Source organism: Notechis scutatus, chromosome 3, assembly GCF_049901735.1.
Source record: "Notechis scutatus isolate UNSWTSFEM ecotype Mainland chromosome 3, rNotScu1.2, whole genome shotgun sequence".
NCBI classification, from domain to species: Eukaryota; Metazoa; Chordata; class Lepidosauria; order Squamata; family Elapidae; genus Notechis; species Notechis scutatus.
In genome coordinates, this window is record NC_142011.1 from 137,214,905 (window position 1) to 137,229,783 (window position 14,879).

The 14,879-nt window shown below is 44.4% G+C and overlaps 1 protein-coding gene across 1 annotated transcript in view; it reads left to right on the plus strand.

Moving 5' to 3' along the window:
* The window catches only part of PHLPP1 (PH domain and leucine rich repeat protein phosphatase 1), a 181,747-nt gene that overhangs the window by 160,687 nt on the left and 6,181 nt on the right, over nt 1-14,879 (plus strand). The window contains 2 exon segments of the mRNA XM_087961201.1: nt 67-171; nt 11,783-11,977. Coding sequence (XP_087817327.1) covers nt 67-171; nt 11,783-11,977 — 300 coding nt within the window.

The following is a 14,879-nucleotide window of genomic DNA, read 5'->3' on the forward strand; positions in this document are numbered from 1 at the left end:
GATGACGGGACTGCTTCCTTTTCTTTTGAAGCATGGATGCTTGAGCATTTTTGTTTCTCTTTGTAGCAATATTCGTTGCTTCAAGATTGACCAGCCTTCTGCCGGAGATGCCTCTGGAGCCCCAGCAGTGTGGAGCCATGGTTACACTGAAGCATCTGGAGTTAAGAACAAGTAAGCTGTTCAAAATCACTTGCAAGGCTTTTAGCCTGACTTTCCCCTTATCAGTATATTCACCTGTGTGAGAGGGGGGCACCTGTCTGTCGGATCTAGCTTAACCGTGGCATTGGATGGGCTACTGAACAACCAGATCTGGAGGGATGATAAATTTAATAATCATTGCAGGCTGCAGTGTAAAAACTCAGGGGTGCAAAATAAACAAGCATGGCTATTAAAATAAAAATACCTTAATTAGAAAGAGAGTTGTGTGTGCATGTGCGTATAAATGAGAAGGTTGGGTGGGTGGGGGGAGCCATGGTGGTGTCCCAAAGTCCATGTTGCCACCATCTCTCTTCTCTTTGTGTAAAACTCTCTCGCGCTATATTTTTAGAGCAGGCCATACCAATTTTTCAGAATGAAATGGTGTACTAGACAAAGCCAGGTCTAAAAATGGATTGATCTGATAGATATTCAATTAAGCTTAATATTGACATGGCTTTCCCTGTATTTTGGCCCTCCTGTCCTGAAAAAAAGTAAAGAAAAAGTTCCGCAGCCATATTTTGACGATGCCGGAATGTCAGCTTGTACATTCCTGTTAGAGGGAGGACCAGTTAAGCTGCTTTGAAGTTCCTTACAACTTGGCACAGCTACCATTCCTCACATTCTTTGCTAGGGAGCTATTTTTAACCCAGGTGGCAAAACTGAGAAATTCCAGGCCTACTGACACCAGCATCTTTACTTCAAGGGTGCCCCCTTTCTTTTCTACAAGCTGCTTGGATTATTTAGTTTTACCGATTAGTTTCCTACACAAGTTAGCATTTCTGACAGCTTTAACAAATATGACTTCCTCAGCGTTGCACTCTACTCAGATAAATCACATCAGGCCACTTCCACCACCCCCCTCCTACAAATTCAAATTTAAATATGGTGAGCCTTTGAGGAGGATATGTTGGTTTTGAAAAGTGCAAGTGAATGACTGAGATGAGAACAAACTGAGGGGAGCTAACTACCCTTCTCTGTACGTTAAAGGAACTGGAAGATCATTCTCTGGAGTGCAGAGTGGTGAATTCGTGCCTGTGCCTGTGTTAACATGAATAAGGAGAGAGGGTCGGGTATGGATAGGATACTTTGGAATAGGCGCTGTGAAATTGAACTCACTGATTTACAAAAGTGAATCTGTTCACTTGAAGCTATTCCCCATTTTCAGAATGCAGTGGAATCCTTGAGTTGCAAATTTACTCGTTGTGGTTTGTAAAAAAAAAAAGCCTTAAATGCAAATATCATTTCTATTTATAATGCTCCATTTGGGGACTGGTTCCCAAGGTTACATTTGTATTATTGCTTTGCTATAATATGGAAATGTGGAGTCCTCAGTGCTCTCCAAGCTTGATAGTTTTTTCTTGCAGACATTTTTGTTAGCAGACTAAGTAACAACTTTAGTGTTAGAAGGGGGTGGGATTTGTTTGCTCTCTGTTTATACACAGTAGCTTTCCCCGTCAGTGTTGGTGGGGATGTTGTTCTTGGTAGTTCCTCGATCAGGAATTAAGGCTCCTCTTCCGATTAATGCTTGATTTATTTTTAAATCTGGGTTGGCAGTTGCTTTGATTATGTTATTGTTTACTGCTTGATTTTTTTGGTGTTAATCCCAATTTATATGAGTGCTGGTTGTTGATAAGGAGTTGTTCTGGTCTTTTTAGCTTTTTTTATTGTCTCTTTTGAATGGTAAATAAATGTTGTTAATCTCTATGAGCTTGTTGATGGCTGATTTGTCTGATTGCCAAACTTCCAGCTTGGTCTACGATGCTCACAGTTTCCTGGTAGAAACTATGGTTAAGTCTGCCCATCTGTTGTAAAATTAATGTAACATATGTTCTGTAAGGATCTTTATGTCCCAAACTAGGTTTATACACGAGAAAACACACCTTATGGAGTTGCTGCTACCGAGATGCTAGGTTTTCTTGAGAATGATATTGAGTATTGGGTCAAAGAAAGTGTCCAGTTTAATTGAGTCTTGGAAGCATGTATCTCCCTCAATCCAAAAACCCACAGATATGGGAGTAAGAAGGCTCGACTGCATGATCAGATACAGAGTTGATAGAAGCTATTACATTTTTGAGAAAGGATCTCTTTTTTACTCCGCTTGAGACTACGATTGATTAAATGATGTCTTTACAAAATATTCAGAAAACTCTTACAAAATATTTTATAGGTAGTTCTTGACTTACGACCATTTAACAATGATTCAAAATTATAACAGCCTCAGAAAAAGCACCTTGCAACTTGTACTTGCATTTGGTACCATTATACCACTCCTGTAGTCAAGGGATCATGATTGAGGCACTTGGCAAGTAGCTCACATTTGTGACTGCAGTCATGTGATTGTAATATGTGACGTTTTTTGTGTTCATATGATTCACTTAAGGGCCACTGTAAAATTGGGCCCAACTTGAGTTACAACCACAACATATGACAAAAATTCCAGTCCCAATTATGATTTTAAGTCAAGAATTACCTGTATCCCAAACACTGGGACAGGTGAATAGTGCCAGAATTGCATCTAAAATGGAGTACAGTATTTTTGTTACGCATTTGCAGAAGACATAATGTTTACACATGTGCAGAAGCAATGACCATTGACCAGATTGTTTTGCCAAACAACAGATTTTTATCCTTTGAAGAGAGATCCAAAATCAGAGTTTGCTTTTAATGTCTGAATTGAGGTCTTTAAAACTGAGCATTTAACTACTGTAAATCAGTGTATTTAGATGCAAATTAGAGCAAAAAGAAGACAACTTCTTCCCAAAGCTTTACTTTTGGAAGTGATCCAGTTTAAGATAAAAGAGTATTCATGTGACAGAAGCATATTTGTGTTCAAAACATATATGATATCAAGAAAGATTTTCTTCCATCTATCCATCTCTTGGCTAAGGAAGGATCCTTCCACTCTTTCTGCTGAGCCCAATTATTTTCCATGGATTGATATTATCTCTTAATGCAGTCTCCTTCAAATCCATTCTTGAAGTTAACAGGAATTAAATCTTCTGAGGAGGCACCAGATAGGGAAGACAATATTTCCATCAGTCATCCACTGCAAGCTAAAATTTCACATGTATACAAAATTCAATGATTTTGTATGGTGATTTTGATTGCTTTCTGCTTATCCAGTCTGTGATACTGAGCGGCATAGGGAGAAGATATACAGCATGTTTTCATGGCATGTTCCTTCCATCGTTATCTGTAAGAGTATCTATAGTGCAGGTAGCCCTTGATTTACAATAGTTTGTTTAGTAACCGTTCAAAGTTAAATTGGCACTGAAAAAGTGACTTATGAACATTTTTCATGCTTACGACCATTGTAGGATCCCCATGGTCATGTGATTTGCTTTCGGATGCTTGACAACTGACTCATATTTATGACAGTTGCATAAATATGCAACCTTCTGACAAGCAAAGTCAATGGGGAAACCAGATTCATTTAACAACCATATTGCTAATTTACAACTCTAGTGATTCACTTAAAAAATAGGGCAGGAAAAGTCGTAAAATGGGGCAAAACTCAGTTAACAAATTTCTCGCTTAACAACATACATTTTGGACTCAATTGTGGCTGTAAGACAAGGACTACCTGTAGAGCTAGTCTCAGCTAAGAGGATTAGCTGAGAGTAGTATTCACTGCTTCAGAGCTTACTGCTAAGGGATTTTGTTGCTCAACATGTATAAACTGTCCTTCCTCATGAAGCTGATTAACCATGGTCCTACCAGTATGTTTTTTTTCTCAAGAGGCCAATGCTACAAGCAGGATATAGGTGCACTAATATATTCCCAATCATGTTTTCTGGATATTGGCACTGAAACATGCCATCTCCATTACTGGAGAATACCCTGAATCTTCATGGCAATGAAAATGAAATATTGACATATTATACATATTCTCTCTTCATTTTATCATTGTAAATACCTGGGTCTCAGTAGTGGCTATGTGACATTCATTGCCTTGGTAGCAAGTTGTTCTTGCTTAATGAAATTAACAAGTCGTATTAAATAAGAATGTGGTTTGCTTGGTTTTTGGATTAGCTATTTTAGCCATTGAGGTCTGTGGGCAAGGTTTGAAGATTATCTTATGTGAACCTGGTCAGTTGTCCTTTATCTCATAAATAATGATTAAGTGAAACAGTGAAATGTGTGAATCAAGCCCTACAGTCCGGGCACATCCAGTTCCCTGCTGACTGAAATATCTTCATTCTTCGGAGCTGTTTTCCTGGGCTCTCCTCGTTTGTCATGTCCCTTTTTCTGTAAGAATCTCTTTAGATTGTTTCATCATTATCTTAATGGCTCTGCTTATCCTCCAAAGAACTATTTTGAGACATTTTTCTCTAGTACAGAAGGAAAGCTAATGGCATGAAGCAAACAAATAAACAAACCCAAATTATCAAAGATGAGTTTGAAGATAAAAGGATACCCATACATTACACTCCCAGTGATGTTAAGAGTGGAACAACTGTAAAAAAATATGGCTATGATAAAAACTTACATGTCCTGTGTTCATTTAAAAACGAACACCCAGAATTCTGTGTCTTTTGTTCCTTATCAAACTGAGCATAATTATATCTTACATTGCATAATTCTGGGTTTGGTAGTCATAAGGAGTGTCGGTGACTCTGGCAAGAATATGCAAGGATGAGGATTTGCATCTTTTTTTCTTTTAAAACAACAACTCCAAGATTCTGTACTGAATTCTGCATTTGAGAAACATGATTTGCATGAACATGCAGCATGACTGAGCTAGTCAATATTTCACTACCCCATTAGGATGCGAGGCAGGGGTGAAATTCAAAAATTCTCCTTCGAGCCGCTCGGAGCATCCAGAGACTGGGATGTGCTTCCGAGTCCTCTTCTTGCAGGCTGAGCTTTAGATGAGGAAACGCTCCGCCCCCTCACGTGACATCGCGGGCCTCCTCCCCAGTCTTTTGCTCAGCCTCGAAGAGTCAGGCTGTGTGTTAGAGAGCTCCTTGGCTGATCGCAGATTTCCTTCCTATTTCACTTTCTGATAAGGTTTGCCTTCTTTCTCCTCCTGCGCAAAGGGTCTGGACTTCAGGGAAAATTTTCCCTCGTCCCTGAGACGAAGCTGCGGGCTCGCAAGCGCGTTCAGCGCTACCCCCCATCCTTATCAGATCGCATCGCTGCCTCCGCGTTGCCTCGTGGCACGCGTTGTTTTCCTTTCATTTACTGCTGGATTCCCCCCACCCCAAACGCCCGACCGGGAGGGTTATTGCCCCTAAGGCCCTAGGCGTGCCAGAGCTGACCCGGCAAAGCCCTCCTTTTCCGTCCGAAGGCGTCCCAGACGGTTCAGCTCGCGGTCGCCATTTTGGCTCCGCCTCGTGGTCGGGCACCTTTTTCTGGTTCTAGCTGCGGTGAATTAGAGCCCCAGGCCTTGGGTCAAAGCTTTGCTGCCCATTTCTTTCTACCTGGCTCGCTCTTTTATCTTAGTTGGCCTCCCCAGATCCGTTTAGGCGAAGTTGCAGCCCCCTCCGGTTTTGTTTTCCCTTGTCTGGAGGCCTGCTGCCAGAGGCCTCTCTTCTACCATAGGCCTCAGGCGTTTATTTGACTGATCCGGCCTGTACTGAGATACCCAGTTACTGCTACTGTTCGAGAATAAAAGGAATATATTTGCAAAATAATAATAATAATAATTTCTGTTTTTTTTGTACAGTAATAATTTTTTTCATAGATATATAGACATTTACGGATAACCTGTATATATATTGCGTACAAAAAAAAAAAAAAAAGAAAAAGATAAAAAGAACAAACAAAAAGAAATCAAAGGAATTACAATTAGAGTATCTATTTTTCCTGTACATACTATATTATTCAGATACCTTACTGTTATCTCTGTACACTACAAATTCCAAAAGGGGAGAGGGCCAGCTTCACCTTCACCCGGCCTCATCCAGGCCTATTCTGGGCGAGCCAACCGCCTTTGCTAGTATTGTTACCTAACATGGCAGACGACAATCCATCTAAACGTCCTTCCTTGAAGGCTAAAGCAAAGTCCCACTACTTGCGCAGGCAGGACAAGGAACCTAAGGGCTCAGACAGGACAAGGAACCTTCCAAGGCCGCCCAACGTGACGCCTTGAGGCGCACAAAGCGTTAGAAAAAGGTTCGACCGGCGTTCAAGGGAGTCCCGCTGGAGACGCCTATACCTCCTCCTCCAACCCCGCTACCTCTGCTCTACCTCTCCCCTCAGACCCTTCTTCCCTACCTAGGCGCAGTTCGCTTCCAGGGTCTTCCGACCCCGGACCTCGACCAGACGGACCCCCGAAGCCACCTTTACACCCACAGCCGCTGGTCTGCGCCAGGATGAACCCTCTACCTCCGAGGTTCCACCTCACATCAAGGCTTGGATGGAATCAGCCATCCGCCAGGGCATAGCAGAGCACTACAACACGTGTCCAGATCAGGTTTCTCTCCGCGAGCCTCTGAACACGATTCGTTATCACTCAGATCCCTTCCACAACCGGTCCCCCAACTGATCAGGTACTCTCTCAGAGGATAGCCCTCCTCCGGTTGGGGCCCAGATGGAGGAGGAAGGGGACTTTGGGGATTTCAGGGAGGAGGAAGAGGATTCCCGGATGGGATCCTCCGCTATAGTGAACCCCTTTTAGAGGCTGACATCATGGAGGGGAGATGTCGGAGGGCGAGGGTCCTTCCCCCGACCAACCCACCTTTGGGGGCTGTTCAAACCACATATGTTCAAGTCCCTCCTCCTTAAGGCCAAGAATGTATCTGGCCTTCTTCCCCAGTCCCCTGCTGAACCCCCCAGTCCAAGAGGGCCCAGAAGACTCCATTTTCACCCAACCAGTGGTGGAAGCCGAGGTCATCCCATCCCCTCCCATCTTCGTGATCTGGTTGCAAAGCAACTTACCTCCTCAGGGACACCTCCTGCTCCATCTAGCCAAGACAAGAGATTCTTCAATCTCGATGCGGCTCTGTCCAACCTTCTGAATATCCCGGAGGTTGATGACCCCATTGTGGGTCTAGCTTCTTCCTCTACCCTAGTGAGGCCCTAGAGGCCTTAAAGCCTGAGGACAGGCGGGCGGAGCTGGCGCTGCGTGGGGCCCACCTATCTGACGCCTGGGCCATTAAATCGGCTACGGCCGCCTCATTTCACCAGGTCTTCCATCCGCTGGCTACATCAGCTCAAGGACCACATCCCTGCTTCCAATCTGAGAGCTCACCAGGATATAGCGAAGTTAGTGGCTGCAGCCGAGTTCTCGGCTGGCGCCACTTACCAGTCGGTAAAATTTTCTTCCAGAGCCATCACGTCGTACGTTTCGGCTCGCCGCATGCTATGGCTCAAACACTGGCAGGCGGGCGTAAGAGAATAAGGTCAAGCTGGCCACTGCTCCCATTACGGAGACAAACTGTTTGGACCAGCTTTGGAACCACTGCTGGTCGAGGGCCGCAGTAAGAGAAAGTATTTGCCCTCCCTTTTTGAAGATCGGAGACCAGGGGCCCCCAGCCCTTTCGGAGGAGCTTCCCCGCCCCTTCTACCAACCCCCTTCCCGCCCAGATACCCTAGACCTCCTTCCTTCCGGTCCCAGGACCGCTCGGACCCGGGTGACAGAACCAGGCGGTGGCGGCTACAAGAGACCATTCCGGGATCGGGAGGGAAGGCCCTACCGTAGAAGGTAGATCCTCTTCCTCCCTCCCCATTGGCGGCCGCCTCGGCCCTTCGCGCCGCCCAATGGGACATATCACCTCCGATGCATGGGTTAGGGACACAATCAGGTTTGGTCTCGCCCTGGAGTTCAGGTCCGCCCCCTGATTGTTTTATCCCATCCCCCTCCTCAAGGGATCCTCCAAGCGGGCTCTAATGGATGCAGCCATCCATCATCTTCTTGACATCCAGGCCATTCAACCTGTCCCTCCGGCCCAGAAGGGAAAGGGTTTTTACTCCCATCTCTTTGTGGTGCCCAAACACTCTGGGGGTTGGAGAGCCATCCCCTGGACTTGAAACGGCTCAACCGTCACCTCATCCAGCGTAGATTCAAGATGCACACCTTGCAATCAATTCTCTTAGGCACCAGGCGGGGAGACTGGTTATCTTCCATAGATCTGTCGGAGGCATACCTCCACATTCCAATCAGGCCCTCCCATTACAAATTCCTCAGGTTCTGCCATAATAACCTTCATTATCAATACGTGGCCCTACCCTTCGGTCTGGCCGGCCCCGGACCTTCACCAAGGTCCTGGCGGCCCTGGCGACCCATCTCAGGACCGTTCCGTCCGCCTCCACTGCTACTTTGGGCGATATTCTTATTCTCTCCCCGTCCCAATCCCAGGCAGTCAGGGATATCCAGGGTCACCCTCTCCGCCCTTGCGGGCTACGGTTTTCTAGTCAATTGGCAAAGAGCCAACTTACCCCTTCTACTCGAATTAACCACTTGGGGCCATGTAATTGATTCGGTGTCACGAGAGTTTCCTCTCTCCGGAGGGTTCCTTAGCATTCAAGCCCTGGTCAATCAGATCAGGCGTTCAGGAGGAAGGTGGCCTTGTTGGACCTCCTCTAAATTGTTGGGCAAAATGGTATCATGCATCTCCATTATTCCCTGGGCTCGTCTACACAGCAGATCCCTCAATGGTTCCTGCTCCCGTTCCAGCGATCCGGAAGAAGCAGCTCGAGGTCAAAGGTCAGGAGTCCTCAAAAGTCCTCACGTCTCTTCTCCTGGTGGACCAATCCCGCCATCAACTAGAGGCCACCTGATACGGCGGAACCTCAGCAGGCTCACCGTCACTCACGGACGCCAGCCTATCCCGGTTTGGGCGCTCATCTCGGAAACGCCGTTCCGGGTTCCCCCGGGACCTCGCGGGCCTCGTTCCCTACCGTCCCCGTTCGGCCTTTGGGTCGTCCCTGCGTTCCACCTTCCAGGTGGTTTTTCTAGTGCCTTGCTCCCCGTCGGGTGGTGCAGCCGCGCGGGCGATCCGTGTTCCCGCGCCGGGTGGCCCGCCCGACCCTCCCGCCCAGTAACCCCCCCGGCCGGAACGATCACTGCCCCGGCCCTCCGGGCAGGGAGGCCCTGGCCCCCTAGAGAGAAGGGCCTGCGCTTAAAGCGCCCACCACGAGGTCGGGGCCCTCCCACCCAGCCGGCAAGGGGCGGCCCCTTCCCCACGTCGCTGGACGGGCACGGCGGCGCCCCCCCTGCCCGCCCGGTGGGAACCGCCCCCACCGGCAGCCCCCGGCGGCCTGGGCCCCGCCCCCCGCGACATGCGGGCGGCCCCTGGACCTCCCGTCCCGTTTACAGACACAGAATAGATTCATACGCCTCAGCGGAGGCCTCTTTGGCCGACGGGTCTTACAGAGGGTCATCAGTGATCCGGAGGGGCCTTCGGACCAGACGGAGTCCCACCCGTAGGACAGCCCAGCTTTGGTATGTCCCAGTCTCTGGATGCTCCGAGCGGCTCGAGGAGAATGGGCGTTGGTTCTTACCTGATACGCCCCTTCTCGGCGAGCCTGCAGGACATCCAGCCCCACCCTAATTTCTCCGTCTGGTGGGGACTCTTTCTTCAGCCAAGGAGCCAATAGTAGATTAGAAAGAATCAATAACCTCTCTTCTCGTTATCGCAAAAACTGGGGAGCGCTCGCGATGTCACGTGAGGGGGCGGAGCGTTCCTCATCTAAAGCTCAGCCTGCAAGAAGAGGACTCGGAAGCACATCCCAGTCTCTGGATGCTCCTTGCGGCTCGCCGAGAAGGGCGTATCAGGTAAGAACCAACGCCCATTTTCCCTACGGGCTTTGTGGGCGGGGATTCTAATCGTCCCTACCACCTCTCCTGAGGTAGGCCAAAGTGGTTGAATTACACCCCTGATGTGAGCCTGAAAGGAAGAGGGTTCTTTCCCTAAGGGCTGCCTTGAATGCCTCAAGAAAAGACAAAAGACAAATATAATAATCAGGAATACAATTTAAAGAGGTCACGATGGTTGTTGTATTTTTTGCTAAGCAAAAAAAAAAAGACTTTTCTAGATTGGTGTTTGAGACAAGCTTTTGTGGAGGCATCTCTTCAAACCTGGAAATGTCCTAGTTTCTTTATGTATCATTTTAAAAATTTCGTGTTCTGTCGCTTGAACTTTTGACATTGGACATAATATCTTTTTAAATTTTAATAATGCTCTCAATAGTTTCTTGGTACATTTTTATCCTGTGTTTTTGTGTGTTTATTTTGTAATGCGTTTTTGTGGAAATGTATAAATTATATTTTTCCTTAGTCACCCACCTTTCAGTTAGAAAGAAGGTGCAAATTGGATTTTTTTTTAAGGTAGCAGGATAGCAGTGGAGGCCAGCAGGTTCAAATATCAAGTTGACTGATTTGTGGTTTCTATTTTATTTATTTATATATCATAAATATATAAATTTTAAAAGAAGACCAACAATGATATTGGTATCCCAAAGAAATAAATATCTAAGGAGGTTGATATAGTTTCTATTCTTTTTTCTATTTAAATCTTTTTCCTATTTCCTTCCTAGTTTTTGGAGACAAGACTGTGACACTGTAATTTCTCTTAAACTTTACTGAACTATTCCTAATATGATGATGGAAACTCAAGCCAGTTACATGTAGAATCATCTTTAAAACAACTGAAATTATACTTCACACTACGTCTCATATGTCCAATCTTCATAACTTTAAGACTTATGGACTTCAACTCCCAGAAATCCCCAGCTGGCTAGGGAATTCTGGAAGTTGAAGCCCACAGATTTTAAAGTTGACAGGATTGGACATCCCTGTACTGTGATTTTAAATTGGCCAGAAAGGCCCAAGAGATAGTCACAGTGAATAGCAACAGCTTTGGTTCACAGGTCTAGAGCAGGGGTGTGTCACGCGCAGGCCATGCCCACCCCAGCTCTACGAAGGGAAAAAATATCGCGAAACATCACATGATGGCAATGTGACGCCACGAGTTTGATACCCATGGTCTAGACTAGAGGATGAATGTCATTTAAGCTATAATGTTTTTCTGTCTCTTCTATATATTGCCATATATGAGGTACGTAATTTGCTGAATGGAAAAATAATTGGGTTAACAATCAAGTATGACTGAATTCCTTTTGAGGCACATCTAGGAAAAATATGTCTTGTCCTTTATGATTGTGTTTTCGTAATTAAATGAGATGATGGCTTTTTTTTTTTTTTGTATATTACATATTCTTGATATTAATGCCCAATGCTTTTTTCTGTGTCATGCCTAAAGGAAATTATTAGTTGCTCTGCAACAGAAGTACTGCGTGGCAAAAAGGCCAGTAGATTGATTACACATATAATTAGCTTGTTGAGAGAATAGGATATACACTATTTTGCTTCTACTGTAGAATTGTTTAGAGGGATTCAGATTTTTCAACAAAGCACTACATTCTCCATCCTCTTTGGATTAAGACCTTTCTTTTCAAAATGAACTGCAAGAAATGTGAAAGCTGCTTATGTTAATACCTAGAAAATGTTGGAGTTAAACTTGATGGCATGTTGATGGAGATAGCTTTGTAGAAAATTGCCCTGTCAGTTGCCCTCATGCTAAGCTGGCTTGGATTGTTCCACACCTTTATTTATTTGTTTGTTTATTTGTTTTGACAGATTGTGTGTGGCAGCTCTTTCCGCCAATAACTTCTGTGAGAACAGGGAGGCCCTCTATGGGGTCTTTGATGGGGACCGCAATGTGGAAATACCCTACCTTCTACAATGTACCATGAGTGATATCTTGGCAGAAGAGCTGCAGAAAACAAAGAATGAAGAGGAATACATGATCAACACTTTCATTGTAATGCAGAGGTCGGTTGATTTGCAAAGTTGATAATTGTAAAGATAAGCAAGGATCTGGCAATCCCATTTCTTCTAAACTCTTTTTGGGGTCCCTTTTCACTTGTTCCCTGGAGAGTTTCATTTGGATTGGCACAGCATCATGTGGTTGGGTGCGTACAGAGATCCTGCTGGCATCTGAGTTTTGACATGAGACAAGAACTGACATTCTATGCTGTGAATGTTGAAAATGGCTTACTAGTGACTCAGACCATTGACATACATCCTAGAATTGTCTATTCTGCTTGACTGCTTTCAAGAGAAAATCTTTACCAGCAATTGTGTTATTCTTTTAGCAGAGGACGCAGATTGAATCCTAGGACTTTCTTCAGGTCTTCTGTCATTTGAAGAACATTACTAATGTGACTGGGTTAACCCAGGGGTGGGATATGACAGGATTAACTACCGGTTCGGTCATTTACGAGCTTCCCTGCATGCTGTGAGCACGTGCCTGTAAATCGTCATCAGCATGCTGCGTGCAGAGAAGCAGCCTTTGAAACAGCCCTCTTTTCCTGCTTTTTAAACTGCAGCTGTGCCTCGCTCGGCAGCTGAAGTTGAAAAATCAGGTAAGAGCCCAGGTGGGCGGGTGGGCAAAAACATCAGCAGACATAGAACCGGTTCTATGTCTGCTGCTCTTCAGAGCTACCAGTTCTACAGAGGTGGACAGAACCGGTAGAAACCCACCCCTGGGTTAACCTCTTACCCCTTGTTCTCTCTGAAACACTGTTGAAATTGTCGCAGTGCCCTGATTTCAGATCTTTTATACCTGCAGACCCTGCAAAACATTCTGAACTTGTCAGCTGAGATAAGTTGACAGCCCAGGTTTGAAACCCAAGAACTGCGCAACGGAATGAGTTCCTGTTACTTGCCCCAGCTCCTGCCCACCTAACAGTTTGAAAGCACGCAAATGCCAGTAGATAAATAGGTATCACTTTGGTGGAAAGTAACAGTGTTCTGTGCGCCTTGTATAGTCATGCTGGCCACATGACCACGGAATCTTCCTCAGACAACACTTAGATAAGAAATGTAGATGAGCACCACCTCTTAGAGCAGGGTTCCCCAAACTTGGCAACTTTAAGACTTGTACACTTCAACTCCCATAGTTGGCTGGAGAATTCTGGGAGTTGAAGTCTAGAAGTCTTAAAGTTGCCAAGTTTGGGGACCTCTGTCTTAGATAACAGATAACAGATGATCAGAGTTGGAAGGGACCTTGTAGGTCATCTAGTCCAAGCGGGAGACCCTACACCATTTCTGACAAATGGCAGTCCAGTCTCTTCTTGAAAGTCTCAATTGAGTTGAGAGTTTGACACAACTTGACAGGGGAAAACCTTTACCTGCAGTTGTTGGTATTTGAAGAAGAATATTGTAGCATTAGCTTAGCTCTTACATTATCATTAAGAAAACTCTTTAACAGAAAGAGCTCGAAAACTGACTGCTTAGGAGATGCATTCAGCACTTCCCATGTATCATAGTGATAGCTAACAGATTTGATTGCCACTGCTAAACATTTCTGCTTACACTTCAGCCAAATTTGGAGAATTCTCCAGATCAATGAATCAACACAACACTGTGTTCCCCTTGAAATCATGCTTTTATATTTAACCTTTGACTACAATTGGAGAAGATTAATAATATAGTAAGCTGCATTTCACTTACCAAAGCTTAATTCCAAAAGTGAACTGGAGAGAAGCTGGTGACCATTTTGCTAGAAACAATAATGATTTCATTGCTAGATTCCTGCCATTTCTATCTTGTTTTGTTTGTACAAAAATGACCTGGCTCTGGTGCTCTGCATACACATATTCAAATGCTATTTGTCACAGCCTTCTTCTTCCATTAAATATTACCTGAAGTCTCAGATGCAACCTCTTTAAAATATTATGAAAATAAAAATCACATATTTCATCTTGTATATTTCTCTCTCTCAAAAAAAGAAGAGAACAAGCCTGTCTGTATATAGACATACTGAATGTGATTAATTTTATTTATAGATACATAGCTCTGTAGCAGCTCATTCAACTATTACTCCAGACTGAATAATCAAAAGCAAATTCTTTAAATTATAGCCAGATTTGGCTTTTGGAAGAAGATAGATGGATTTGTATGCATTATTTATATAGGCTTGACAGTTCTGAGATGATTTGGAAACAGCCAATTTTGGAGAAATGTACAGTTGGGAGGATGTAATTAATATGTGAGTTTGGACTTAATTGAGATTTCATGACAGTTTTATGCAGTCATCTTTATCTGGTCCAGTTGGTTTGGAAAGGGAATGCAAAACTAGAATGCCTTTCTTATTTTTCTTTTCTAATAGTTTGCCTATTTAAAAAAATTCTGGAGGAGGGCCATGCAACATTAGAAATTTGAACTGTTTCAAGTTTGGAACACACTAGTTCAAGTGCGCTGTTTCAAGCTTGAAACTCTCCTAGAATAATTGAAGTTGCTGTTTTGCACTCAAAACACCATTTTCAATGTCAAAACTGTCTCAATTCAGTACATTTTGGGCACCTCTATTCTTGAGTTATTGGAATGTCACATCTTCCATTTTTCTGAGGGAAATTTGCTTTGAGTTCAGCCTTAGGAACGTTAGAAGATACTTTCTATTGAATTGGCCTGTTTGCATACCTAGCACAATTTTGTCTCTGTTATGAGATCTTCCTAGTTGGAGGGCACCAGAATGGCTTTGGCTCTCTAGGAGTTCTTTCTTAATGTAGTCATTTAACTTGGAAGGTCAAGAAACCAATCAAGAAGCCACACAAACTGTACCAATAAACTGTAAAAATAATCTTCAGGTAGAGTTTCATCACCGACTGACTTCATAAATTTATTGACAAGAATATCCCCCCTCTCTGGATATTTTAAAAAATTCCAATTG